Source organism: Phalacrocorax aristotelis, chromosome 8 (genome assembly GCF_949628215.1).
Source record: "Phalacrocorax aristotelis chromosome 8, bGulAri2.1, whole genome shotgun sequence".
Taxonomy (NCBI): domain Eukaryota; kingdom Metazoa; phylum Chordata; class Aves; order Suliformes; family Phalacrocoracidae; genus Phalacrocorax; species Phalacrocorax aristotelis.
In genome coordinates this window covers 44,341,197-44,368,136 of record NC_134283.1, presented here as the reverse complement: position 1 = coordinate 44,368,136, position 26,940 = coordinate 44,341,197, and the positions used below count along the sequence as shown (strand labels likewise).

Sequence of the window (26,940 nt, the reverse complement as noted above, 5' to 3'; positions counted from 1 at the left end):
AGAGGCAGAAATGCACTCACCTCTCCCTCCAGACTCAACATCACGCAGAATTAGCAGCGCTGAGTCTGTATTTCTGGTCTCCGAGGTAGACAGCAGATGTGAACAGGGACTGCAAGCTCTCCTGATAATTTAGCGTAATAATGGTGTTAGCAAGGGCCAAATTGCTAACTTGATTGTGAATGAAACTAATTACCCTGCCAGAACATTGCCACGAATACTTTAAGACCAATGAAAACAGACTGGCCCGGAATGAAATCCACTCATTGTATCAAAATCATCATAACATCTTGCACGTATTTATCGCCAAGTATGTTGGCTTTTGGGTTATTTGACAAAATAAGGCCTCAGCTGCTCTCTGCTCTTTGGCACTGTGTCAGGAGGCCATGGAAAAACAGGGAATCCTATTCCACAGGCTTTTAGAAAGGAGGTAAAAAAAAAATGAGAAGAAAGTCAACATGGGGTATTTTTCACAATAATGTCTTAATTACGCAAGCAAGCAATTTGATGGATTCTGTGTGATTTTTATTTCCTGGCTACAAAGAGGGGATTTTTTTTTTTTTGTGGGGGAGGGCATTCATAAAGCCTCTCTGCTATTTATCCCTTTGACCTCTGCATTACCCCAGCTGTGGCCGGGATGACAGATGTACCTCCATGCGCTTGGAGCAGTGAGGTTAAAAGGAAAAGTGACTCATCCAGTATGAAACCCCCAGGAAAAAAGAAAAATCCCTTCAGTGGAGAGAGGTGTTAGACAAGCAGCTTAATCTGGGCCGCTCGCTGCCTTCTCGCTGGACTGACGTAGGGGTTAGCTCGGTACAGCCACAGCGGCTTTGGGGTAGGATTTCTGGACTAACTCCTTGGAAGCGCAGGCACTCAGGGGGAGGATTTGTCTGGCCGTAGGTGTTGGCATCCACGTGCAGGTCACCCAGGAAACAGCCTTTCTCCAGTGCAAGGGGGGAACAGAAAAATCCTCCAGCCTTGAGCGCCCTTATCAAAAGGCAATGCGATAGGCGCTGTCTCAGCTTCTGCCAAGGGCAGGAGCCTGTTTATCAGAGCTGGAGAAGACACAAAGCTAAAAGAGCCTGCAAACTCATTAGAGAGACATGTCTGAAATAAGTGAGATCCAGCTCAGTGGGGACACGTACCAAGTATGGACACTGCATAGCTGCGAAGCGAGGAACAACCGATCACTTCTGTTGAGAATAGGTGGGGGGCAAATAAATCACCAGCTCCAGGCGAGTCCCGCTGGGGTGCACGGCACTGTGCTGGAGCAAAAGCAGGAGAGCCTCATACGGGACAAGGGAAGGGCCCCTTCTGCTGCGCCTGCTGCAGGACAGGCCCCAGCCGGCGCGGCTGTGTGTCGCACACGCTGGTCCTTTTCTGGGCCGGAGCCATGAAGTAAATGACCTTTTTTTGACAGTTCCTGTGTTTTGGCATGCTGAGTATAGCCATGCAGTGTTGGTGGGTTGTGACTGGGGTTCAAAATCAGACTTTTCCCCCTTGTGCTTTTGGGTTTTTTTTTAAAATCTGCCTTTATTTAAGGAGCAAAAGTGGCATTTACAGCTCTCTGTGTGTAAAAAGAGTTTTGCTGTAACCGCTCTGAGGACAGCTTCATCCTGAGGGTCCCAGTCCTGTGCTGCGGGTGTGTCATGTAATAACCCATCCGCAAAGATTCCCATGGTGGAGGGAGCAGCTTGAACCATGTAACTACCCCAAGGTGGGTATGTGGAGAACTTTTGATGTTGCTGATGAACTGACTGGAAAGGGAGCTGTAACCACAGAGCTCGTGTCTGGTTTACACCCTTTAACTCCATTGATTTCAGTGCGCTTCCCGCTCTGAGCTGCACTGATGCGTGGCAGTCCTCAGCTGCCTTAGCAGTCTGGGGTGACTTTGGGCTGCAGGATCAACAAGAGAAGCCGCACGGGCTCTGCCTTTCTGCCTCAGCTCAATGTCTGGACATTACCACCACTATGTTGGATTTCTCTCAAGCTGAGCCTCTAAGTTGTTGCTCTGTTTGCTCCAACACTTCCAGAAGTACTTGCCTGCCCACGTGCTTGGATCCCCTTGGCGGTCACGGGGCCCTCCGTCCCCGGGCAGAGGGAAAATTGCATGATCGTATGGAAAATACCAATAATGTTGTTGAGTTTTGTTGCCGTGGGAATGGGAGCTCAAACCAGAAATACGGCACATCAGATGGCGGAAGGCTGCCTGTTGTGGAGGACGCCCAGAGTTCTGTCTTTAAACAAAGACATAGCAAAAGAATGAGGCACGAAAGGCCAAGAGCTGCTCTGCGGGTTAGTCTTCCATTTCTTTTGACCTTTAACTATAAATTGTCCCTCTTATGATTGTCTCATAATATAATCTTATATTGTACGTGATTTTTCATACACTTGCATTAATAAATGGGACTATGTATTCCCCGCTTTCTCTCTTCGTGTGACTTTCTGTAAGTAAAATACTTCATCAAGGAATGAAAGCCTCTATTCCCCTTCAGCTCACATAAATATCTGACGTTCACACACAAATGCATGAGTCCTGCAGTCTGTATCCAGATGTAATGGCTCTTCATCTTTCAGCCTTACCAGGAATGAGTAGGATTCAAAGAAGAGGTGAACACTTCTGTGGTTAGTGAGCACATCTGCAGCTATAAAAACGCCAGGCCACAGAGAAATAGGAAGGTCAAACTGCCCCACACGTGTCCTGCAGACAGCAGGACTCTGCCAAGCTCCCCGGTGCTGATGGAGGTGCTTTAAATAGCATCACACCCAGCTCCAGCCCCAACTCCCTCTGTCCCCAAAGTCCTTTCCCACCAGCTTCTACTGGGATCCACCCTGTGCTGAGGTACAGCTGGTCTGATGCAATTAGAACCAAGCTATGGACTTCTGCAGCTTTGCAGTGAGGTGATGGCGAGCAGCCAGCTTCCGTCATTTCTTCGCTGGGGCATCTCCACCTGCGCAAAGACAGGGCAGGTGAGTGCAAGGCAAGGATGCTGCACTCCGGCCACTGCCCTAGCCGCATCAAGGCACCAAAAACACCCAGTGAGAAGTGTGGTCCTAACACCCCCCATGGTGGATGCTCAAACATTACTGTTTCTTCAAAGCTGGTGGGAGTTCGGTCTTTTGCTGGCTTACGACATCCACATCTGCGATGCATCACCAAAACGCACAGCCAAACATCGTATCAGCAGAGGAGGAGGAATAGAGAGCTCAAGCTAGCACAGAGGAGCGATTTTCACATGGCAGGGTGGGGCGATCACGCCACGACTCCCTCGGCTTTGAGCTGGAGGCCCTTGACAGCAGCGCTGAGCAAGAACTCGGCCAGCTGAGTCAGCCTTATCGGCCGGGGCCGTGCAGGAGGGAGCGGGGTTATGGATGGGCTGTCAGGCCCTCCTGGCAGGGCCTGCCTTTATTAGGTAGCGTCACAGCTGCTGGCCACTTTCCATAGGAGTTTTAAAAATGCTTTTAAAAAATCTTGTAGGGAGGGTGTACTAAACATACTGTACTGCAGTGAGAAACAGACCCAGCTGACAGGAGTGTCTGCTCAGGACTGGCTAAATTCCTCCTGTATTTTTAACATATTCATCACCCTTTGCACTACGTGCCTGTATTAGCTTTCAGGAGTTGTGTTAAATTTATGTTTTCTTTTTTTACTTTCCCTCTCTCAAGCCCCGGCTCCTCTGCCCTCTCCTATGGGGTGGAGGTTACATGCGGAGAGTGTGTGCGTGTTGGGCTCTGCTCGTGCCGAGGAAGCGGCCGAGGGCGGCCACGCTCCAGGCAGCCGCAGGGAGGGGAAGGCCTGACCCAGGGCGGTGGGTGGTGGGACCCCCAGCTCAGCCGTGCTCCAGGATAAACACATAGTGTTTGCAGGTGGCTCCATCCCTTCTCCCTCTGCATGATGCCTCTCCGCTTCCTTCGCACCCTCCTCCCGCAGCCAGCCCAAAACCCAGGCCAGGAGGGTGTGGGGTGGTGCCGCAGCAGCTCCGAAACCTTCGCCCGTGATGGCTCTGTCACGGCCCTTGGGTGTGTGCAGCCCATGCTGTGCAGAGCTGGGACCAGCGGCGCCTGGCCGCAGGGAGAGGAGCTGGTGCTCATCCCATGGCCAGAGGAGGGGTGGGGATGCAGGGTGAAGTCCAGGCAGTAATATGATGAACTTTGGGTCAATTCACTTTGCCTTCCTTGAGAAAGTGTCTCTAAGACCACGCAGAGAAACATTCCTGCTGTGTCTCAATTGCTTTTTCAGCCAGCAGAGTCTGTGATGCAACTCCAGGCTGGCCGGCACCAGGTCAGATGCAGAGCAGCTAACGCTGCCTTCCCGCTCACCTGAATCCCCTCCCAGCGTGTGGCTGTGCCAATTTAAGTACGTTAATTTAGAAACAGGCTCTTACGGGCCACACAGTTTCTGTAGGTCTCCGGGGAGCGGGTGCCAAAGGGAGCTCATTCTTTCCTGCTCCCTTGTTCCCTGGCCACCCACGCGAAGTGGTGACAAAGGCTGCATTGAGCAGGAGCTGTGGCAGCGGCCGATGCCATCCGGACATTGCCCCGCTCGTGCCCATGGTTCAGAGGTTGTCGCAAACTGCCTTCCCTTCGGAGCCAGCTTGGGCTCCTGCACTGACAGCGGGGTGGGAGCAGATTTCCCCTTCAGCTGAATCAGATCAATCCAAAATAATTCTGTCAAGATCAGGAGAGTAACCGTGGCCTTACCCATGCCAGGGTGACCGAGAGCCTGTTGATCCCACTAAGTCTGCGTTTCACTATCAAGCTGCTGAGTCTGTGTTTGGGTATGTTTATTGTTTTCAAGGACAAGGTCAGGATCCTTGGGTTTTGCAGGACATGCTTCTGTTCCTTTGCTTTAAAAGAATCATGGCACACATTCGAAATACAGAAATACCCATCGCTTTCCAGCTGGGTTATAACAGAACTGTTGGAGCCATTAAATCCACTTTCTAAATTTTGTGCCAGAGTTGCTTTGTTAGTACCCAAACTATGTACAGTAGAAGCTGGTATCATGTTAAAAATTATCTGTGTGATGCCTAGTGAAATATTTTGCTTACATATGTAGCCACAACATGTCAGCAAAATGTGAATTTGTATTTAAGTTTGATGGGAGGTAACAAGTAATTGCATATTATCCTGTCCTGCTTCCTTGGCTAGCCGAGACTCTTGCCTCCAGGGACAATAACTGTTTTACCGTGGCCATGCTGAGCCAGCACAACTATTGAGGGGAGAATGGATTTGTTCTGAGCACCTACAGCAAGAAAAATGTTAATTATTTCAATGTTCGATTTCAGCTGTAGAAGTTTTCAGGATGGAAAGGGATGCACAGAAGTGTAGAGCTAGACGAGGCATCCAGTCCCTCACCCTGCTCCAGAGGGTGAAAGATCTGCTTGATCAGGGATTTGGTTGATCCTGCTCTTTCCCGAAGATGCCAGCCCAAACTCCTCCGAAAGCCGGCTGGCAGACTACTCCTCCTGCCTGCAGAGCTGCTTGCAGGAGTTGCAGCCCCAGCAGCTTGATAATAAAAATAGTCATTTCAAGCTTAATCTCTTCTGCTGCAAATTAAACCTGACGCTATTTATTCCCCACCCAGCCTTGTGGGGGGAGGTTTTCAGCCCAAGCCTTTGCTCTCTTCCGAGGCTCGGCTGTGCTGCAGCGTCCCAAGAGCTCCCCCTCCGTGTCCGTGGCCCGAGCCACGGCCCGAGCTCGGCGTGCTCCCTCCCGGCCGCTCCGGGAATGGCAGCCGGAGCATCCCGAGCCTGGCTAGGCTCGGCTCACCGCCGGGCTTAATAGCCCCCGGCTCTGCCCGCAGCGCCACGGCAGCCAAAGCAGCGGGTTGCAGAATCATGGAATCATTAAGGTTGGAAAAGCCCTCCAGGATCATCAAGTCCAACCGTCAGCCCAACACCACCATGTCTCCTAAACCATGTCCTGAAGTGCCACGTCTACACGTCTTTTAAATACCTCCAGGGGTGGCCTTTGCCAAAGAAGCATCCTCTCACCAGGGCATGGCATGCTTGGGCATCGCTGCTCTGCGAGGGTGGATGCTCACAGTGGGTGCTCATGGTGGGTGCTCGTGGAGGGTGCTCTGTGACTCGTCTCAGGTCGTTTGTTGCAAGGGATGGCAAACCTCAACTTGGAATTTAGTGAATTAGTCAGAGGACGTGGCCTGCCGGAGGGGAAAGGGAGGGCAACGGGGACCAGGGGGAAGTAGAGTGGTTCTCCTGCTCGTGTGGCGTCCTGTAGCAGGATGGATATGTTTTTCGGTAACCCTGGCTACGGTGAGAGCTAATGGGTCACCGGAAGAATGTAAAGCTGAGCTATTTGTGGCCCTGGGGGTGAAGATCAGTGCCAGCTTTTCCTGAGATGCAGTTCAGTGAGGTACAACTAATGAGGAGCTAATAAAGTATTAGGAACCACATTTAATTCTGCAGGATGAAAAAAGAGGTGTTTTGCCCTCGTGGGAGAGGGTTGGTAGGCTGCCTGGGCCAGAAGCTGGGGCCGGGGGGCAGAACAGCTGTAGCACCTTCCTTTGCAGGAGGAATTGCAGCTGGAGCCCTTGGCGAGCAGTGATGTTTTAAGGACATTTCCCAGGGGTCCTGTGGAGACCTGGGCAGCAGCGCGGGGCCAGCACTACGCTGAGCTCGTGTTAGAAACCACAGCGTTGCCTTGAGATGGCTCCTGTGAAATAAACAGGTAACACTGACAGAATGGGGCTTAAAAAGTTGCTTTGCCCAGCCAAATGGCTCAAAAGGAACTTTGCAACTGTCCAAGAGTGTCCTTTAATTTCCTGCAGCACAACGATCCCTAAAAGCGATGTGGAAAGGGCAGATCCAGGCATGCAAGGCCCCATCCGGCAGTGTGGGCGCTGGCGTGTAAAACCACCGTTGCAAAGCTGTGTCACAAGCTGCATCCCTACAGAAAACCTAACACAAATACTAGTTTTGCCCATGGTGGTTCATTTAATTTTTGGCTCCTCAAAATCATTATAGGGACAGCGTATTAGGCCACAATACTAGGGTCTGATCCACAGCTAATTAAAAATAGCTTCGTCTCTCAGGGCTTGAAGCTTTGCTGATTAAAGAAGAGTCATTCTACTGGAATTAGTAGGGTTTTACAATTTAGGCTAGCTGCAGACTCGTCTGTAGGGCCAAAATTATTTTTCTCTTTATAAGTTTCCACTGTCACACCCATACATGCAATATAATCCAGATTCAGCAGACTGGAAAGGTGAATGAAGATTTATGCTATTTTAATGTGTTTATTGAATCAGAAATTAGAAAATATAATTTCATTTTCTTTTGAATTTCCAGCCAGCTCTACAGAGAGTAAAAAACCCAAGGGACATTTCTTATGTTTAGAGCACATATTGTTATTTACCCTCTTGGTTGCATTAATACATGTTTTCCAAACATATTATTTTTCTGCATTAACCATGGAGATTTAAATCTTCATTAACTAGAATGCCTCGGCTCAGTAATTGCTAAATAGAGCTGAAGTAAAGACATATATAACAAGAAGCAGACTAGCAAATAAAAACACACAGTTATATCATCGCAATTATATCAGGAGTTATGAAAACGCCCATAAAGAACCCTTGTATCTGCTCAAATGCCAGAAATGGTGACACGTATATACTCTATGGATATGGCATTACATTTCCTGCCGTTGCAGTTTGAATCCTTTGCCTGTCTACTTCTTTCTTTCTCTTTGTGTTGGGGATTTTATAATCTGAGGGAAGAACACACCGCAGCCTGATTTAAGCTCTTTGGTTTATTCAAATGTGCTTAGAAAGCGAGGAGCCGAATGGTGCTTCCACCACGCGCTATTTCCCGTAGAACCAGTTGTTATGGGAGAAGTCTCTGACTCCTCCGCTGCCCCTGGATCACACCAGAAATGAAATGCCCTGAGTGTTCTATCACAGGCAGAGTGAGGGAAAGTGTTTGCTCCGAAATAACCCGAGCAAGTGCATGGCATGGATTTACACACGGAACTGGAGCATGGGTATATGTAGAAGATGTGCTTTTCTCTTCCAGCAGCCGAAGTGAAAGGAATTCACTGCCTTATTTAATACCTCTACATGAACATCCATGCTCAGGCATTCACTGTTTACTTACGCGGAGTATACAGTGCACACACTGTACTTCTGCCTGGGAAGGAATAAAGATCTACTGTGCGAGTCAGCCAAATATTTTTAAAATTGAGTGATGTGCCAGAAAGGATTTCTGGAACTCCAGAAGTTAACGATTCCACTGCTGCATTTTGCTGTGCAGATGTTGCTGCTCAGAAGAATGATCGGGACTCATGATCTCAGCATTGCCCGTCTTCAAGACTGAAATGGGAATTCAGAAAAAGACCCTTTGCTCCTGATGGGACAGAATAGGAGAGACCTCTGAGGAGAAGAGAAGGGGGACCCTAGCACCTTCGGGAGGCTGCGCATGAGCCATGAATGATACAGAACGCAAATGAAGGGATGTCATGTGTGAGCATGATGAGAAGCTGAAGGACTAAGTGCTCTGCAGATGGAGGAAAGATACATTCCCTTTGCTTGCTTATTCCTGGCAGGCCTGGAAGTCGTGGTCAACATTGCTCTCTCAGAGTAGGACCTACACCTGTGCTCAGTCAAATTTAGGAAGGGTGCTGTCATCCTGCCTAAGATTTTAATTCTGAGATAGCCGAGATTTCAGAACCTCAGCACAAAGCTAACGAGTCCTCTGCATAAGCAGTTTTCATCAGATGGGTTTCCCTTCTAAGACGCCTGTAAAATAGGTTATGTGCGGAGAAGGGATGCGACAAGCCAGCACAGGCCAATGCAGAATGAGTAAGGATGTGGAGCTGACAGCACCGGAGCTAGTCAGCAGTGAAACCCCAGAGCCTGCTAGCAGTGTTTGGCTGGGCTGCTCTCTCTAGTGCAAAAAAAAAAAAAAAGTGACCTTTTCCTCATTTATGGAATCTCTTCTGGATAAATATAGCTCAGTTCCATGCAGAAATCCCCCCCCACATAGAAGGAGCTATGCCCAGAAGATGGTAGCCACCTAAAGCGCTGTGACTGCAAATTATCCTCTCTCTGTGGAGAAAGGATTCGTGCTGATCTGACTTCAGCCTGGTTCAATGTGTGGGTTTTTTAAGGTCTGGCTTTTCATCTACTAATTAGTAGCCTAAATAAAATACAAGCTGAGGTTTCTGGGTTTTTTTTCATGATCTTGTAATGTCTTTTACCCACATTTCTTAACTACATCTTTCCCTAAACCTAAAAGGAATAATGTGACCGGCTGGCCTTTCCTATTTCTGGATTTGATTTATGCCGGAGTCTGCGAAAGAATGACTCATAGACCCTGCTTCACATTGGCCGCTCAGTCCTGTACAAAATCTGTGTTAAAATCCAGGGCACGCAGGGAGGAAGGTCTGCACAGCACAGCGTGGGATGACCCGAGTCCTCTTCCACGTTCCCTCTTGGGCTGTTCTGTGGCAAACTGCGCTTCTCCTCCCCTAACCTCTATGTTAAAGGTGTTGCAAGGCTAAAACCCTTGTAGGTCGCTTTCTGAGCCTCAGCCGGGGTGGTCTGGCTGCCTTACTTCAAAGCCTTCTTTTTTTTCAGTTGTTAACGTGAAAATTACTGCCGTGCGGTGAGCGTAGAGGTCAGACGGGCAACACTCAGCAGCTGCGTGCTTGCCAGCCGCCCAGGTAAATTCCACACCGCTTACACCCCAGGGTGCAGTGACACGGGGAGATGGGAATGTGTCTTTCTGCCACAGCTGGGGCTGCTGCTGAACCTTGCTGCAGCTATTGGCATCTTCCCTTGGGCTCCCACGGCTTGCAGTATATTCTCCTTAGTTCAAACAGGGAACACAGGGTGATTCATCATTCCTGCTAGCCAAGTTTATGAAGAGCTTACTCATTTGCTGAGGAGGGGGCCAAACTTTGATTATAAAGCATCAAACATGGATATCATTTAAAAAATGTTTCAGCCGGGGCAGTGCCTCCTATGCACATAAATGATCGGGGCTGCCGTTGCTCAGTGCTTTCACAGAGCTGCCCGCCTTATGTGTCCACGGACAGATTTTGGAGCAGAATACCAGGACACCATTTATAAAAGCTGCCTCACCCCCTGCAAGCCCCTCCAATGCTTAGCAAGGGCTACGATTGGCATCCCTACGTCCCCTGGTTCTTCTGGACATCCCTGGAGAATTTGGAAAATCTAACTAAAACATGGGCAGTGTCGTTTTAAATAAGATAAGAAGGGAAGAATATGTGTCTTTTCCCTTCCCTGTAGTCAGACACCTCTAATTCTGTGTGGGTGCACTCAGACAGCTTTAAATAAGCTAGTCAGGCAATTACCAGTTATTTCTATGTTTGCAGAAGTTTAAATGACCTTGTGAACGTGCAGCTGCGCACAGTTCTGAGCGCTGCCAGACCAGCCTCGGCTGTACCATAATTACGTTAAACGGGAACACGAGCCGTCGGATTCCTCCTCGGGCTCATCTTCCCGGCATTCCCAGTGAATCTAGCTTTAGTCTCCCAAACCTGGCATGGAGACAGCTGGAGCTACCGCTCTGTGTGACAGACCTTTTCCATCTGCACGCTCTGCGTTTATCACACTTTAACTCTCATCCGGCTTATCTACAGCAGAATTTAACAGATAAATCCCATCCTTTCTTTTCTCTTGGTTGCACTTTGGTGTCCTCAAGGGGTGCAATCTTGAATAACACTGACTGCTGCCTGCAGCCTCCCCGGTCCGCTCAGCTTGGCTGCGCCCCAGTGTCAGAGCAGCTCCAGAACTCGCAGGACTGAGCTCCCAAAGCGGTGTAAGAGCAAAAGGCCTTTCACCCATTCCAGGAGGACCCTGGCGCAGGTCTGTCTGCTCGGGAAACATTCAGAGCAGGGGTTTGCAGGCAAGGTCTCTGAGTTTTGTCAGAGGACAAAACTTGACGTAGTTGACACCTCAGTGTTTCACAGCTCGGTTTGTTTAGCCTGGGCAGGTCAGCCCTGTACAGAGACACCTGAGCTCAGCCTGAGCTGGCTGCCGCACAGATTTAATTGCAGTCCGAAGAGCAGATGCTGAGCGGAGGCTGTTTGGGCTGTGGCGCTGCACCATGGATGTGCACCAGCCTGGCATAGCTTTCTGTTGCTGCTGTGCACAGTGTATCATTCAAAGAGGAAATTGCACCCAAGTCTGCTCACAGTGAGGTGTGTACGTCTGGCTGCATAGCCTTTCTCCCGCGTTTGGCCAGTCTTGCGTCTTAGTCACACCTTTCCCTGGTGATGGACTGTGTTCCTCCAATGCTCAGGGGTTCTGATTCAGAATGGCTTCCTGACAAATGCTCAGGAATTTTGCTATAAGCAAATGCTCCGTGATTTTGCCGTCGGCTGGGTGCCAGACAGTGACTGGGTAAGACCAGAACTGAGCCCACAGGTGCAGCCAGCACAGGAGACTCATCTGAGCCCTGTACCAACCCTCTCCCTCACCTCAGAAGTCCCCCTGCTTCTGCCCATCATCGACTATGGAGTTAGTATTTCCCTTGGTGCACCAAATTCTACAGTTTGCAAGATCCACCTGCCCACACACTAATGGAAGACTAATAATTAGATGATACTTCAGCAGACACCACTTCAGTGGTGTAGCGTGATCTTCTAGCTATGGTAGATGTAAAGATGTTGGTCAGAGTTTTGGCTGAATCTTTGAACAGAGAGGATGTTGGCATGCCTTGGGTTTTGGCTTCCATTCCTGCTCTTCTAGGATCTGGTATGATTATTTTTTCATTCATAAAAAACAAGAGACGAGCAACAGACATACAGCTAAATTTAGAATTATTCGTGCATGAGGTCTTTTTACACATGTATGTTTTAGCTACAGTTTCAGGGAGAAACCTGAGCTACACTGAGGTCAGAAAGAATTCTGTTATCCAGACATATCCCTGCCTCCTCCGTTCTGACTCATCGTTTTATGGGAAATACTATACTGCGCTATGTAAGTACTCCTAGATAGTTTTAATGTTTCCTCTGTTAAGGTCCCAGACAAAAGCCTTGTAATATGAGAGACAAGGGGGCATCCAAAAATACTGGTGGGTGCATCTGGCAGCCAAGCTCTTCGCAAAGGGATTTTGACTCCACTTTTAAGGAAGGTAAGGGCTTGAAACACTCACAGGATGCTTGATTCTCCTGGTTTGAAACCACACCTCCACGTCATAGCTCTTCAGGTGCCAGCTGGGGTTGTGCTGAAGGGAAATCAACCTGGACTGGTAGAATCAAATGTTAAAAAACCACCTCCAGCAATTGCCCCCTCCTCTCCACGGCTTGGTGAGCAGGGTCTCCTCCTTCTCTTCTACCAGAAATCTCTCACCCTCGTTCCAGGGGCAGAAGCAAAGGAGCTGTTTTTAACCCGAGACATGCTCCTGGTGCCAGCCAGGGCCACTCTGTGAGCCCAGCAGCTTCATGTAAAAGAATTTCAAAGCCAATATAGCTAAAGGAGGATAACACTTAATATAGTATTTAGAAACATTAAAAAGTCAAGGCTCTTTGCTGTAATGCTACATCGTATGGTCTGTATATACAGTCGAAAGGATAGCAGAGCTGGTTATCCACATAAACAAAAACAGATTCATGTGTCCTTGGGGTCCCTCTACAAGCACACTTTTGGTCCTTTCCACTCAAATAGAGAAAAAAATTCTCGGTAACATAAGAGCAAAAAGTCTATCATAAGAATAGGTTAAAAAAAAGCACTGAGTAAGAACTGGCTCTGAATCACATCATTGTGTAGATGCAAGACTAACGCTGTTTTTACAGTCTCTAAAATGTACTAGTATCTTTCGTGCAGTCACGGACTTACAGATTGCTTCTTTCATTGACAGTAACGCAAGATTTTCTACATCTATGATGGAAATTAACTTCACCCAAATAAATGTTAATGTACAAAGTGTATGTATGTGCAGCATATGGAGCTCTGTTAGGATGTTCTGGTGGCAGGACAGCCGGACCCTTTTATTATGGTTTACGATATTAGCTGTTGCTAAAAGCTTCAGTGAAATTGCACCCTTATGTTTGATATTTATTTCCCTATTTTCCACTTTCTTTATGGATTCTGATATGGTGAGTCATCTCCCAAAACCTTGCTTTTTCAGTCACATTTTGCTAGGTCTCTGTTTAGCGAATGGACTTGTGATGGTGGAGTGAATCTGGAAAGTTAGAGGTAGCTTGTTCTTGGTGTTTTGTATGGTCCGATTTGTTTTCTGACTCTATTTAAGCGAGGTTATTTTTGGCTAAGGTAATCATTATGTTCACCGGTAATGATGATGGTCGCTCTGATTCGATGTGAATATTGGTTTGGGTTGGGGAAAGAGAGTGAATTAGATGTTCCTGGTGAGCTGGGCAAACGATCTTCTCCGGCTTTGTTTCAGCTCTATCCATGCCTCAGTCGTTGAGTCCGTCCTCGCTCGAGAGCCTGCCGTGACCCCTCGAACCGCGGTGGGGGCTCAGGCACTCCTTGGCGGGGCTGGCATGGAGACCGGCCGCTCCTTCCTTAACCCGTCACACCCTGCTCCTGCGTGCGGGTCACGCTCCAGTACAGAGGTCGTCACCTCATTTTCCTTTTAAACAGAGTTTTGCTCCTCCTTATGAGTCTGCCTGAGGCTTACAAGATGGCGGGTGATGGAGATACCCCAACTCACGCCGGCTTGGCGGCCATGCAGGGGCTGCCGGCGCCGCGGGAACAGCGAGACCGCAAGGGAAGGCTTTCAGAGGTGAGCTAGCAGTTTTTAGAAAACAAGCTGGATTTACAGGCGGGGTTTAATTTCTCTGTGGAATCTGTTTCCAGGCCCGGCCCCACGGTCGCGCCTCAGGGGCCTGAGGTGATCCCGGGAGGGGCGCGGCGCCTCGCGGTGGGTGGGGATGAGTGTGTGCGGGGGTGGGTGTGCGCCGCTAGTCGGGGCATTACGGCGGGAGAGGCGGGGTTAGGGGCGGGGCTTCAAACGTGGCGGCGGCTCAATAGGAGCGGGGCCAGGGGCGGGCGGGCCGGCCGGCCGGGCGGGCGGCGGCGGGGCTGGAAGGGTCGGGGCGGTTCTAGAAGCGCGGCGAGAGGCGCTACGTGCTGCCGGGTGAGCGGGGCGGGGGGGGGCGAGAGGGTCCCTCTGGGCTGGGGGGGGCGACGGGCGCGTGCAGGTGAAGCCCCCCACCCCCTCCTTCCCGCCTTCAGCGCTGAGGGGCGGCAGCTCCCCCCGGACCAGCCAGCCAGCCGCGCCCGCTGCCACAGCCCCCCTCAGGGCTCAGAGTCCCCCGGGACCCGGGTGGAGGGGTTCCCTCCTGGGAGCCCGGTGCGGCAGCGGACACCCTCCTCCGGGGGGACGCGGGGGGTCGGGCCGGGTGGGCGCTGACTGGAAACGGGGACCCAGGTTTGCAGTGCCGCGGCTGAAATGCTCGAGCGGCCCCGAAGGGCGCCTTCCCCGGTGCCGGCGGGGGCCGGTTCGGCGCCGCGTTGCGGGGTTTGACGGCCGGGTGAGCGGACGGCGGGCGCCGGGCTCTGCCCTGCCTCCCTGCTGCCGGACTCGCCGGGGAGCTGCGGCTCGGCTGGGGGCGGGGGGCGGGCGAAAATGGCACTAAAAAACCCAATAATTGGCTTTTTCTAAAGATCTTAGAAGTGTCACCATTACACAAAAGATATAGAAGGGCTGATTCCCCTTTTCCTTGCCCTTTGGGTTTAGATAGGCCTGATATTACCGCTTAGATTACTGTGTGTCAGCTGCGTTAATTGATAAGCACCCTTCCAGCCTGCCATAGGCTCAATATAGAGCGAACATTGTCTTAAGCTTCATCAGGGCGTTCAAACCCCCCTTGTTCTACTCCTGTCTCATTTTGTTTTAACCTGAGATTTGTTTTCCCAAAAAATGCTTCTCCTTATTTTCCTCAGCGGGCGCAGATGCGCAGCCGGGCTGTGGATAAGCCAGCAGAGCACAGCCAGCTGTGCCCGGTGCGGTAGTGGAAGCCTTGGTGGAAAAGGGTTGTGCAAATGCGGCGGACGGTGGGCTGGTGTGCAAGCTAAAGGTGCTGCCTATAGGGTGTTATCACAGCCCAGCTGGGGACAATAACGTGCTGTGTCACAGTAATGCAAAACATGCTTTTGACTGGGCAGGAATAATTTTATTTCAAAGAACGTCCTACTAACCTGGAAGCAAGGATGTGTAAATAAAGACTATGCTTGGGAGCTCCCTGGCTTTGTGGTGCTTGGTGCTCCTAGCCAGTCATCACCCCTGTTCCTCAACAGTAAGTACTGAAGGTAGGCTTTCTAAGAAGATGTTTTTGTAACAAAACCCTCTTGCCCCTTATTTTTATAGGTGCTCTGTGAAGGCGGAGCTGAGCTGAAAGGCCACCACAGCCATCTCATCCAGGGTAATACTTCAACTTTCTGGCAATAATCCCACAGGTATGTTGTAAATATATATAGCAACCAATAACTGCCAGCCATATTTTATGGGCAGAATGTTATTTTACAGTTGTAAATTAGCATTGCTGTGATGCTAACAGACAAGAATTTTGCTTCTTGCTTATGCCACAATTTGAGATTCTTCTTTTTAATGTAAGAAGGACAAGAAGTACAAATCCAGAGTATTACTATGTATTTCAAAGATAATAACAGCAGAGGGAGCATGAGTTACCATTTAGTATAAAAAGTTTTTCATTCTAGGTTTAAGTCAGGAATCCAGTCTGTTTATAATTTCCATGCTGTGCATATTGGCAAACTTCCAAAGAAGCAAGCTGCAAACATAGATATTTTTCCTGTGACTAGTTCTGATTTTTGTGTATGATTTTCTGTATGTCTGAGAAATGAGAGTGTGGTAGGGAGCATGTTCTAGGGTGACGTTAGAATAGAGTCAACCCCCGTACCTCTGAGATAATGTCTGATTTTAATTAAATTGCGGATACTAATTGAAAGAAACAGATCACTGATGGTAGACCATCTTTATGTAAAAAACCTTCTGAACAGGAATTTAATGCTGTATGAGCATATGGAAGGTTATGCTAAGTATTGTGATATATTAAAATTATGGGCTTTGCACAGTAAAATGTGGTCTAGATTTTAATGCTGAAAAATAAGATCTAGTGGAAAAAGAGCATGCAGTCTTGCTGTCTTCACTAACAGTGTGGGATTTGACTCATCTGCTTCATATGGGATAACTTGCAGATGCTGTAGGGTGAGGTGCAAGCAGATTTTCTGTGCCTTAGAGTAGCATGAATTTTCTTGCCAGCTGGAGTGTAGAAGAAATATTCTTTGCTATGGTTTTAAAAAAAACCTACACTGTTGGGAGCTGATTGAAATGCTTATAGTTTTTAAGGTTGTTATAACAAAGCATAACACACCATTCTATATTAGAAGAAATGCATGCAGTTTTGCGTGAATGTACTCTATCCTTGTTAATGCGTGCAAATGAACAGCTTTTCCTCCTTTTCTTTTGGCTTGCCTTGAAAAATACAAGGCACTTGTGTTGTATTATTTGCTAGGCAATTATAATTGTTTTCAGATGCACATTAAGCCCTTTGGCAAGAAAGGTAATGGTGTTGGCATAAGCTGTTTTGAGCCGTAAATCCTACATATACTGGATGAAGGAGCTGGGGAGCAGTTATATGATGATGGAGACGAGAACTCACTTGTGAGGAGACACCTAATGTTGAAAGGGAGCAATGCCTTTTGCATCTCCCTGGGTAGGACTGATGACTAGCTGTTTGTGGCAAGGTAACTAACTGCATGCTGCATGTCATGAATCCTGACAGGAGGTTCAGGACATGATAGAGCAGTCTGGGTGGGGTGCTGACAGACGTTTAAATCCAAAATCCTTTGGGTTAGAGAGGAGCAGCTGAACACTGGAGCATCTGAGTTCATTGGGTAATTCATTTTGGCCCTGAATTACTTGTTTCAAAGTCTTCAGCCAGTGGTGAAGGTTTGCTTTCTTAGAATAAAATTAATGTTTCCTTACTATTTAATAATTTTAAAATAGTCTCATAGCTGCTGTAATGTGCCAGGCATCTCCTGGCTAATGTGTCAGGCTAATCTGTAAGACTTGAAATATTTCTACAAGCTGGATGTTTTTTTATGGCTGCTTTTCTCAGAGAGGTATTGAGAGAAGCTTTCCTTGGCAACATCCTGAAAATCTGTTTACAGTTCAGCCCATCTTTTGGCTCTAAATAAGTATGTAAGCAATCTTGCAGTTTTTTTGTTTGTACTAATTTCCACTTAAATATCTTTAGCCTTATCTACAGCCATCAATGCTGATAGCAAGTTGTTGCCTACTTTTGGAGGGGAAAGGGGATGAAGCCAGCTGCACAGCCAGGTCAGTGTTTCTCGCTGTGTCTGCAAGCAATAAGACAGTGGGTGGAAGGCACTGACATTTGGATAAGCCCCAAACAAACCTCTGTCATCCAAGAGTCCAACCTCAAATTGCTGTTTGAGGACGGGCCATTCTTTAGAGCCTGGCATGTGGGCCTCGGCTGTATACACACCAAGAACCCATCTGTGGCCTGAGGTGGCTTGGAAGCAGTGATTTGCTTGCTAGATTTCACTGTGATACTTCAAATTTAGCTACAATGTGGAAGCAGCTATTTTAGCTGTGATTTTCCAGGTGTCTTTGATAGCATAGGCAAGCACAGAAGAGGAGACCAGCTGTAACCCTTATTTGTATCATCAGCTTGTAAGTTGTTGCATTGTAATTGTTCAAAAAAATGGGGTATTAATCAGATCTTGACAGTATCTAGTTATGATACTTTGTCTCACAAACTTTATTCCCCTGTAGCAAAGTCTGGGTATAGGTCTGTAGGAATGGAACTAAACCAGGGAATAGTAGTCTGTCCTAATTGTTCGGAAGGAACTGTGGCTGTATGGGGAGGGGGGGGAAACTAAACAACAAATCTGGAAGAAATAGAAGACTAGAGCTGTTAGGAGTAATTGAAATTTGTAATGAAGAAAACATTGTGCAGAGAATGTCTGACCTAAGATACAGACGAGCAGCGACTTCTGCTGTGATCTGTGCTCAGTGTAACATTCTGAAGCAGTGAGTTGGCAGTCTGCTGTCCAGTGATGGTGCACAGGGCTCGGACTGTAATTTCATATGGATCAATGAAGTATTGCACACTTAGTGCTTTCTCCTCACTTCTGAGCTATCTGTTACATCCGTTTTAGGTGTTATCCAGCTGCATCCACCTTGTACCACTGGATGGTACTTGCTGAGGCTCTTTTGTGGGGCGAAGGGGAAGAGAGGGGTTCATGGTTTTTTTAGTGTCTGTAGCTTCAGGATATGTGGGTAGATGTGCTGCCTCCTGTCTCAGTGAGGAGCATGCTTTTGTTGTGTGGCATACAAAGGAGACTGCAGCCTATCAGTTTGATCAGAAGTAGGGAGCCCTAAAGGGACTGGGTGTGTAATAGGTATTTGTTTCCTCTTCTGACCTGAAAAGTCCTCCCTTTGGCTTGTGTGAGAGCTGGCTTGAATCCCCCATGGCTGGATGTGAAATTTGGAGTGGGTGCAAAACTGAGAACCCTGGTAGATGTGCAAGCAGCTTTTCTTTTACAAGACAGGTCCATGATTTTATAGCTTCTTGATTAAGAATTTTTAGAAAGCTTATTTAACAAAGAGTTCAGTTGAACTTGTCAAACTTTCATCCTGGTCTATTTTGTCTAGAACATTATTTCCTTCTGCTAGTGCTATGAAGTCTGACAGCAGTCTTTCCAGTGGGAGCAATGATTCACTGAGGTCTTAAACTCCTAAAGAAGTGTTTGTACAATATCTATTTGGTTGGCTGGCTGGGCATCTTTAAGGGAAAGAAAGGAGCAAAGCATTAAGTGTGTGTTACTGTATGCAGAGAGGTTTAGCTCTATCAGTGTTGCTGGAGCAGCTTCTTGCTACAGTGAGAACAGTCCCTTGGGTAAGGCAGTTGTGTAAGTGCTTGTCCATGAGGAGCACAGGGCCTTAGGATCCCTGTGCTGGTGGCATGTGGCAGAGCCTGACGAGCCAGGGCAGCATGCTGCTTGTCCTGGGCTGTCCTGTAGCCCTAGCTCAGGGCACTGCCTGCTCAGTTCCTGCACTGGGGGTGGGTCTTGTAGGCCGAGGCTGAGCCTAGCTCAGTGGCTCTGCTTAGGCCTTCTCAGAGGAGTCTTTTTATTCTCACTTAAATAAAAGGAGAACCTAAATTTACCTGTCCAGCATGATGACTTTGTGGCTGTTGAAAAAAAGCCGGGAATGTGGGTGGTGTTTGTCCTACAGACTTCTTATCTGGCATTTCTATGCAACAAAGTTCTTCCTTTCTCTGTTTGAATAAAACTCATTAAACATTTGTCTCAATTTAGTTACTGAGGTAGGAGGTGCTAATGTCCCTTCTGCCTCTCTTACCCTCTTTGTTAGCAGATGGTTTATAGCTGCGGTGGGGTGGGCATGCATACGTGTGTGCATGCACACATGCTCGTGCTGTCCAAGAATGTGGTTATAACATTATGCTCAGCCTCCTGTAATTCATTATTTGTGCTGGTTTTCTGAGTAACAGCTGTGAAAAGAATGTGTACAAACAATCTGAAAACCCTGCAGCCAGGTGTCCTGCTTGTTCAAGCACGAGCTGATTTCTCTGTTTACTGAGGTTTCTGTTTATTGACTCAAGTAAATCTGAGTAGGATGGCAAAGCTGTTAAAGATCTGCTATAAAGACAAGCTGCTAGCTGTAAAGTGTTCTCCTTGGCAGATATCCTCAGCCATGAGAGAACATGGTGGGGAGGTGCAGGGCGGACAATGTAGAGTTGTGTTGTTTTAACTGGAAAATTCCCTTGTAATTGTTTTGCCAGGCTTGTGTTGTGCATCCAAAAAACCACTCTGTGAAACGATGACAGACTATGCAGATGGACAGTTGTGGCTTAATATATCCAAATTAATGTACTTCCCAAGTGCTCTTGACTTGCTGTGCGTTCTGCTACATCACTTATTGTGGCTTTTAATATTGGCAGACCTCTGCATGGTACTATTCATTCAGCTTTACTCAATTCTCAGATTACCCATGTCCGAGTTCTGAACTAACTTAAACAAGCAGTTTGGGAATATGTGGTTTGCGGGGGGGTGAGAAACAGAAGAGGGAAAGGAGAAGACTAGTTATGATGCTGTGAGACATTTTCCTGCTTACTCATGCTTGCAAACTGTTGTGGTAAGTGTTTCTGATTCCTCATGTAGCCTATTAAAGCAATCAAAATAATAATTTAAAAACAACCGTCTTGCCATGCGATAATGCATTGCAGAGGACAGAGCTATTTCTGATGTCCTTAGTGCTGGTAGTATCACTGATGGTGTTTGGTGTTTCTGTCCATGGCACCGATGAGCTCTACTGAGGGCTTCTATCATGCTGTGGGCTTGAAAAACCCATGAGGAAGGGGCAATATCCACGTGCCACCTCCTGTCTCATGTTGTGCAGGCAGATATGTGGGGCCCAAGGGAACGACGAGCTAGAGTTGTTCCAGAATCGTTTTAATACCTTCCCACTTGCTGCATTGCTTGAAACTTTAGGGTATTCAACGTATTTTTCCTTTCCCTTCTCCCCTCCGTCCCCCTTCCTCATCAGACTTAAGTGATTCCATTTTGCCACAAATATCTGCATGTTCCTTAAAGTATTTGGAGTAAGAGTGGGTTGGAAGTGGTCGTTTCCAGCCACCAGTTTACCCAGTTACAATGGGTATAAAAAAAAGGATAATTGCTTCTTGGATTAAGGTGAGCAGTTGTTGTGTTCCCTTTGACAATGTGTGTGGGTGTTAGGAGAGCTCAGTGTTTGCTGAGCAGCGGTGCTCGTACATGAGGGCTGGCTGTGGTGGCTGTTCCTGCTCAGCAAACAGGCAGCTCTGAAGTGAGCTCTGGGCTGATCCAAGTGCATTGCAGGCTCCTCATAAATCCCCTGAAAGAGGCGGTCCTGCCCATCAGGTCTACCAGGAGATTTACAGCTCCCAGGAGGCTCTTCTGTACAGACCTTGCATCCCTTACTTGGCTGCACCCTTAGCCTGTCTGCTCACACTGGCTTCCCCTTAAGTGCCCTTGGTGGGCTGTGCTCTTAGAAATGTAACAGTCTGCTTTCAGTCTCGATCTCAAGGGTTGGGTTTCTAAGCTGGCACAACCTTTGAAATACAGAAGTCATAAAGGCTGCGCCCAGAGGCCAATATGCTGGGTTGATGCATTTTGAATAAGCAGAGTTGGAAATTTCACTTTCAACTTTTCCAACCATTGCTGCCACTTCTACACTACAAAATGTTATATTTCTCTATTTGGCTTTCTCACTGTTTGACTTTCTAGACAGTTTTTATATAACTGAGTTTCACAGCATGCTACAAGTCTGACCATTTAATTTGGGCTTTTATTATTATTGGAATATAATACAACTTTGTATAGTCTTCTATTTTCCATCTGTAATTATGCATAGAATCATTAAGGTTGGAAAAAGACCTCTAGGATCATTAAGGCCAACAGTCAACCCAACACCCCAGAAGTGCCACGTCTACACATCTTTTAAATACCCCCAGGGCTGGTGACTCCCCCACCTCTCTGGGCAGCCTGTGCCAGGGCCTGACCGCTCTGGCAGGGAAGACGTTTCCCTCACACCCAACCTAAACCTCCCCTGACGCAGCCTGAGGCCGTTCCCTCTCGTCCTGTCACTGGTGACTTGGGAGCAGAGACCAACCCCCCCCTCACTCCAGCCCCTCTCAGGCAGCTGCAGAGAGCGAGAAGGGCTCCCCTCAGCCCCCTCTTCTCCAGGCTAAACCCCCCCAGCCCCCTCAGCCGCCCCCCAGCACACTTGTGCTCCAGACCCTGCCCCAGCCCCGCTGCCCTTCTCTGGACACGCTCCAGCCCCTCCAGGCCCTTCTTGTCCCGAGGGGCCCAAACCTGAGCCCGGCATTCGAGGTGGGGCCTCCCCAGGGCCGAGCACAGGGGCCCCATCCCTGCCCGGCTCCTGCTGGCCACACCAGTGCTGACACAAGCCCGGGGGCTGGTGGCCTCCTTGGCCACCTGGGCACTGCTGGCTCATGCCCAGCCGGCTGTCAGCCAGCACCCCCAGGGCCTTCTCCGCCGGGCACTTCCCAGCCCCTCTGCCCCGGGCCTGGGGCGTTGCCTGGGGTTGGTGTGACCCAGGGGCAGGACCCGGCACTTGGCCTTGTTAAACCTCACACAGTTGGCTTTGGCCTGTCGATCCAGCCTGTCCAGGTCCCTCTGCAGAGCCCTCCTGCCCTTGAGCAGATCAAGATCTGTTCTCACTGTCTCTGTGGTCAAATATATTGCTTCCATTACTTCCTTCATGTGGGCTTTTCATGGACTGCAGTGTCTTCCATGTCAATCCCAGAGAGTATGTGAGACTGTTAAGTCACAGCTCCCGTGGTTAAAGACAACTTTTTTCAAGCTTTGCTGATTAGAATTCAGTCTTTCAAGGATGTAAATCATTTTCATGAGGGTGAAATGACTGAAGATGAAGATTAAGTTAATAATTTTTACTCCTTCTTTTCCTTTTAATTTTTTACAGGTTTGAGCTATCTGGAAGATGAAGCCCTGGTTGCAGTTGGTCTTCTTTACCTGTATTTTCCTGATCTGGCACGCAGAAGCAGAGTTCTTCACCTCCATAGGTATGGGAAGAACCAATGCACAATGTTGTGATGTAGTTAATGTGATTGCCAAAACTGATAAACTTTAAAGTTGAAGCATATGGTTTTCTTCATGTGGCCCTATCAAATACTGTCTGCATTAAGAAGAGCTACTCTCTGCATCCTTGATGCTATTCTGCATTGCAAGTCTTGCATCAAGGCACTTTGTTTGCAGTTGGGTAACTTGGCACATTGTGGCCGATGTGATAAGTTTCTCTGGGGACTGGGAGTAAAATAAGCCAGTGCCTCTGTTTTATTAATAATTGTGCACCTGTTGTTGTCTTGAACGCAGCACAAACCATATGCTGAAAAGCTTGGTCCTGAATTTATGATCTTTGCAAAGAATTTAAGTGATAAATATGTGAAATATTTTCTTTTTCCAAACCTGAAATCTCCTGTCATCTCAAAAAGCTGGAGTTAGGTGTACAAAGGAAAAATTAATATCATCCATAACTTACGTGTGTTTTGTAAGACCAAGTAAATGCTGAAGAACTTGCATTGTTATAAATCCTGAAAACAGATTGATTTTTATGACATAATGACATTGATTTCTGTGTTCTAGTAGCTGAGACATGACCATGTGTGATTGTGGTAGAGCCTAAAAATAAGCACGAAATTACTTTTCTGCTGTCACTTGGTGTCGTGGTTGAGCCCCAATCAGCAACCAAGCACCATGCAGCCACTTGCTCACTCCCCTGCCCCCAGTGGGATGGGGGAGAGAAATGGAAGAATGGAAGTGAGGAAGCTCATGGGTTGAGATAAAGACAGTTTAAGTAAAGCAAAAGCTGCACATGGAAGCAAAGCAAAACAAGGAATTCATTCACTCCTTCCCATGGGCAGGCAGGTGTCCAGCCATCTCCAGGAAAGCAGGGCTCCATCATGCATAACAGTTACTTGGGAAGACAAACGCCATCACTCCAAATGTGTCCGTCCCCCCCCCCCCCTTTCTTCTTCCCCCCGCTTTATATACTGAGCATGATGTTATATGGTGTGGAATATCCCGTTGGTCAGTTTGGGTCAGCTGTCCCGGCTATTCCCCCTCCCAGTTTCTTATGCACCCGGCAGAGCATGGGGAGCTGAAGAAGTCCTTCATCAGTGCAAGTGCTACTTAACAACTAAAACATCTCTGCGTTATCACCACTGTTTCCAGCACAAATCCAAAACATAGGCCCATACTAGCTACTACGAAGAAATTTAACTCTATCCCAGCTGAAACCAGGACACTTGGTCTAATGTCTTCCTATGGAAGAGTGTGGGGAATTTACCCTCACAAGGATGATAGAGGTTGATTAACTACAACTGGCTGTTCTCCAGAATGTGCCCTGAGCTCAGTGGAGCTGTGTTTCTGAATGGTAAAGCTCAAAATTCCTGGTGGTTGATCTTGCACCACTGTGTGGAACTGCTTGGCCAGAGCAAGGCAGAGTGGTGTTTCACAACCAACTCCCAGCACATGCTCCCATGCTCTGGAGCTGGCTGAACAGTATTTAACTGCATGTGTATTACTTGGTTCTCTTATTTTTTTCTTAAGCTAAGTAGCTTTTTGTACAAAGTTGCTGGGAAGGATCACCTTTTTTTAACACTTACCTATTCCTGAACTTTCCTAGCTCTGAAAATAGCACAGCCTGCTGACTTCCATCTGCTTAGTCATGCCTCATTAATTACTGTGGAATGCTGAAACCAAAGCTGTGGCTGCATTTATAAATCTTGTCTGGTCTTTGAAAAGCAAAGTTTGTCATAGCAATTAGGATTGACATGCTAGTGATTTCCAGTAATGCTGATCAGGAGAGAGTGTGTGTCAGTCTATAAACATTGGGCTGAAATTCCTCTGTATTTAATGTTAGGTTGTGTTTCCACAGTTACCCATACTGAAAAGCTGTAATTTTAAGTGATGCCAATGGTTAGACTAAAAAATTATTAGTGTGACCTAATCTGTATCCATATGCAGAACGGATGCTATGGCAACTATTTGGATCTTTCGTTGCTTTGACTCAATAGCTGTATTAATGTTAAACCTTCGTTTTGATAGCTTTGCATACGTTTAATACTAAAAGCAATTCAGAGGCAGTGGAAGAGTCACAGCAAAGCTACATGAACCACTGAAACTGGGATTTTAAAAGCCTCTTGAAGCATTTGAATGCCAGACCTGTATGTATAATAGCTTTTGTGGTTTAGAGGCATTGAAGAGCACACCCTTAATTTTTGTTTATTCTTCATGGTGGTTTTAATAGCCCTAGAGCACCTACAGTCTGTCTTCTCTACCATTGGAAATTGTTACTTTTTTAGGTCTGACTAGCATTTGCTTGTACTGTTTTTAGGTCAAATGACAGACCTGATTTATGCAGAGAAAGACTTGGTACAGTCTCTAAAGGAATATATCCGAGCAGAAGAGAAGAAGCTCTCTCAAATTAAAAGGTAGGGGGGGAGGTTTGCTTGCTGAGGAGTGACAAAATGGCTCATCTGTGTTCAACTACACTACGCATCTGTCACCACTCTTTGCTCTTAGATTTGGGTAGTATTTCCTCAGTAGATAATCAGTGAGATCATGGGTACTAATTGGTTGTCATTTATTCCCATAAACCTGCAGAGAGGGGGTCCTGCTTCAGATATCTTTTAAACTTTGCCTGCTTGTTTAGAGACTGTTGTCCACTGGGCTCTTTCTACTTTTCCCTGTCCTTGTACCATCACAGTGCTCCTGTGGAGAAGACACTGCTCGTGCCAGAGGAGCCTTGTCTGTGTGAGTTGTGTGCCTCTGGGTGCCAGTGCTCTGTGCTACCTGTTGTTTCACAGCACCAGCACTGCTTGCAGGGGCCAGCTGTGTTATTTAGTGGAGCACACACCGAATCCCTGGCTTCCTTCTCATGTTGGCTTGGCTCTCGGGGATAGCTCTTCTGCCTTGTTCTCTTCATCTGCTGACCCGGATACAGCACATCCTGGACACTATCCTGTTTGCTTACATCACTTGAAAGGCTCTTGCTGACAATCAATATTTTCTGTGCCCCTTAGGAAGACTGTTAATACTTACCTAGCTGAAAGTAATATCTAATAGGATGTGACACTAGAATAGTCTAAATGAGGTCAAGGTTCAGAAGAGCTGAGTACCTCTAAATGGAGCCATGCTTTCCAAAGAATTTCTGAACTCTAGGCTACATGTGGCAGCTTGATCTTCCTTTCGGGGTGCAGAGTGGGGATAGGGCTATGGAGTAAGTGAAATGATATGCATCCCTTGTCACTTGTGTACACAAATATTCATTTCTTGAAAAGCTGCTCCTTCCTTTTGAGGAAAAGCAACCTACTTTCTGAGTATTGTTGAACTGACATTCTCTTCAACCTCTATATAAACTGGACTTTTTTCATGGGCTGACATACACAAGTGCTTTTTTAATATGTTAAATTTTCAGTGGACTTATATTTTGGTGTATTTGTGAGCACGAGTATTCTGCCACTGTGTCAATATTTGAGCCTTCACACCCTGCTAGTGTATGAGGTATGTGCTTTGTAACAGGTGCTAAATCTTATCTTTTGAATATGGTAACACTTTTCACTGTGTTATCTACTAGTTCCATGATTCAAAAGCATTGAATAGACTAGAACTTGACAGTATTTACTACTTTGCAAAATAAATATTAGTAGTGGAAGTCTAAACTAAAAAAAGTGCAGATGAGACCAGTCTTTATGCTGTTAAACTGATATCCCTGCAAAATATCTCCGGAAAAATCTTACTTTTTGTTCTGTTGCAACATCATAGAATAGAGAAGCTGCCAGATAGTCTGACAACATTTACCTGTGTTCATGTAAAGTTGTTTGTAACTGTAGTTCATTCATGGCTTACTGAGTTTGAGATTACAGGCTCAAAGGGGACTTCTTATCTTCAGTTGTTAGCTTATCTCAGCAGTGTGTTCTCTTCCTCCTGAGTACTGAGAGGGGAACATAGAGCTGAGCCAGATGTTTGTGCTAAGGGATAACATGAAATACTCACTGTAGCATCAGCAATGTAGTTGGCAGTTAAATGTACTATAACACAGAGGGTGAAGTTTCCCACTACTGCTTTGAAGCCGACTGCCAGTGCAATCTGGGTGACGGGCAGCACTGCCACTGTACTGTCTGAGGGTTTCCAGTCTGAAAATCAAAGCTTATGGCTTGGTTTCCATAAAGCTAAAAAGCTTAGTTTTATTTGATTGTATTTTTACTAAGATAGATAAATGACAGGGTTTGTGTGCTATATCTTGTTGTTTTCTGATGTATGCTGAAAAGCTTTTTAAAACTATGCTGAAAATTGATGGCAAAGACTTAGTGCAAGTGAGATGCATGCCCACTGTATTAAGG

General features: G+C 47.3%; 1 protein-coding gene across 10 annotated transcripts in view; it reads left to right on the top strand.

Annotated features, from left to right (window-relative positions):
• Positions 1-13,995: 13,995 nt before the first annotated feature.
• The window catches only part of P4HA2 (prolyl 4-hydroxylase subunit alpha 2), a 31,054-nt gene continuing 18,109 nt past the window's right edge, over positions 13,996-26,940 (top strand). For all 10 annotated transcript variants that reach the window (XR_012662166.1, XR_012662167.1, XR_012662164.1 and 7 more), the window contains exons 1-4: positions 13,996-14,081; positions 15,315-15,403; positions 22,500-22,599; positions 24,933-25,029. Coding sequence is in view for 2 of the 10 variants with exons in the window: in XM_075102955.1 (XP_074959056.1) it covers positions 22,518-22,599; positions 24,933-25,029 (179 nt within the window). In the remaining 8 variants the exon portion in view is untranslated. The remainder of the gene's footprint in view (positions 14,082-15,314; positions 15,404-22,499; positions 22,600-24,932; positions 25,030-26,940) is intronic.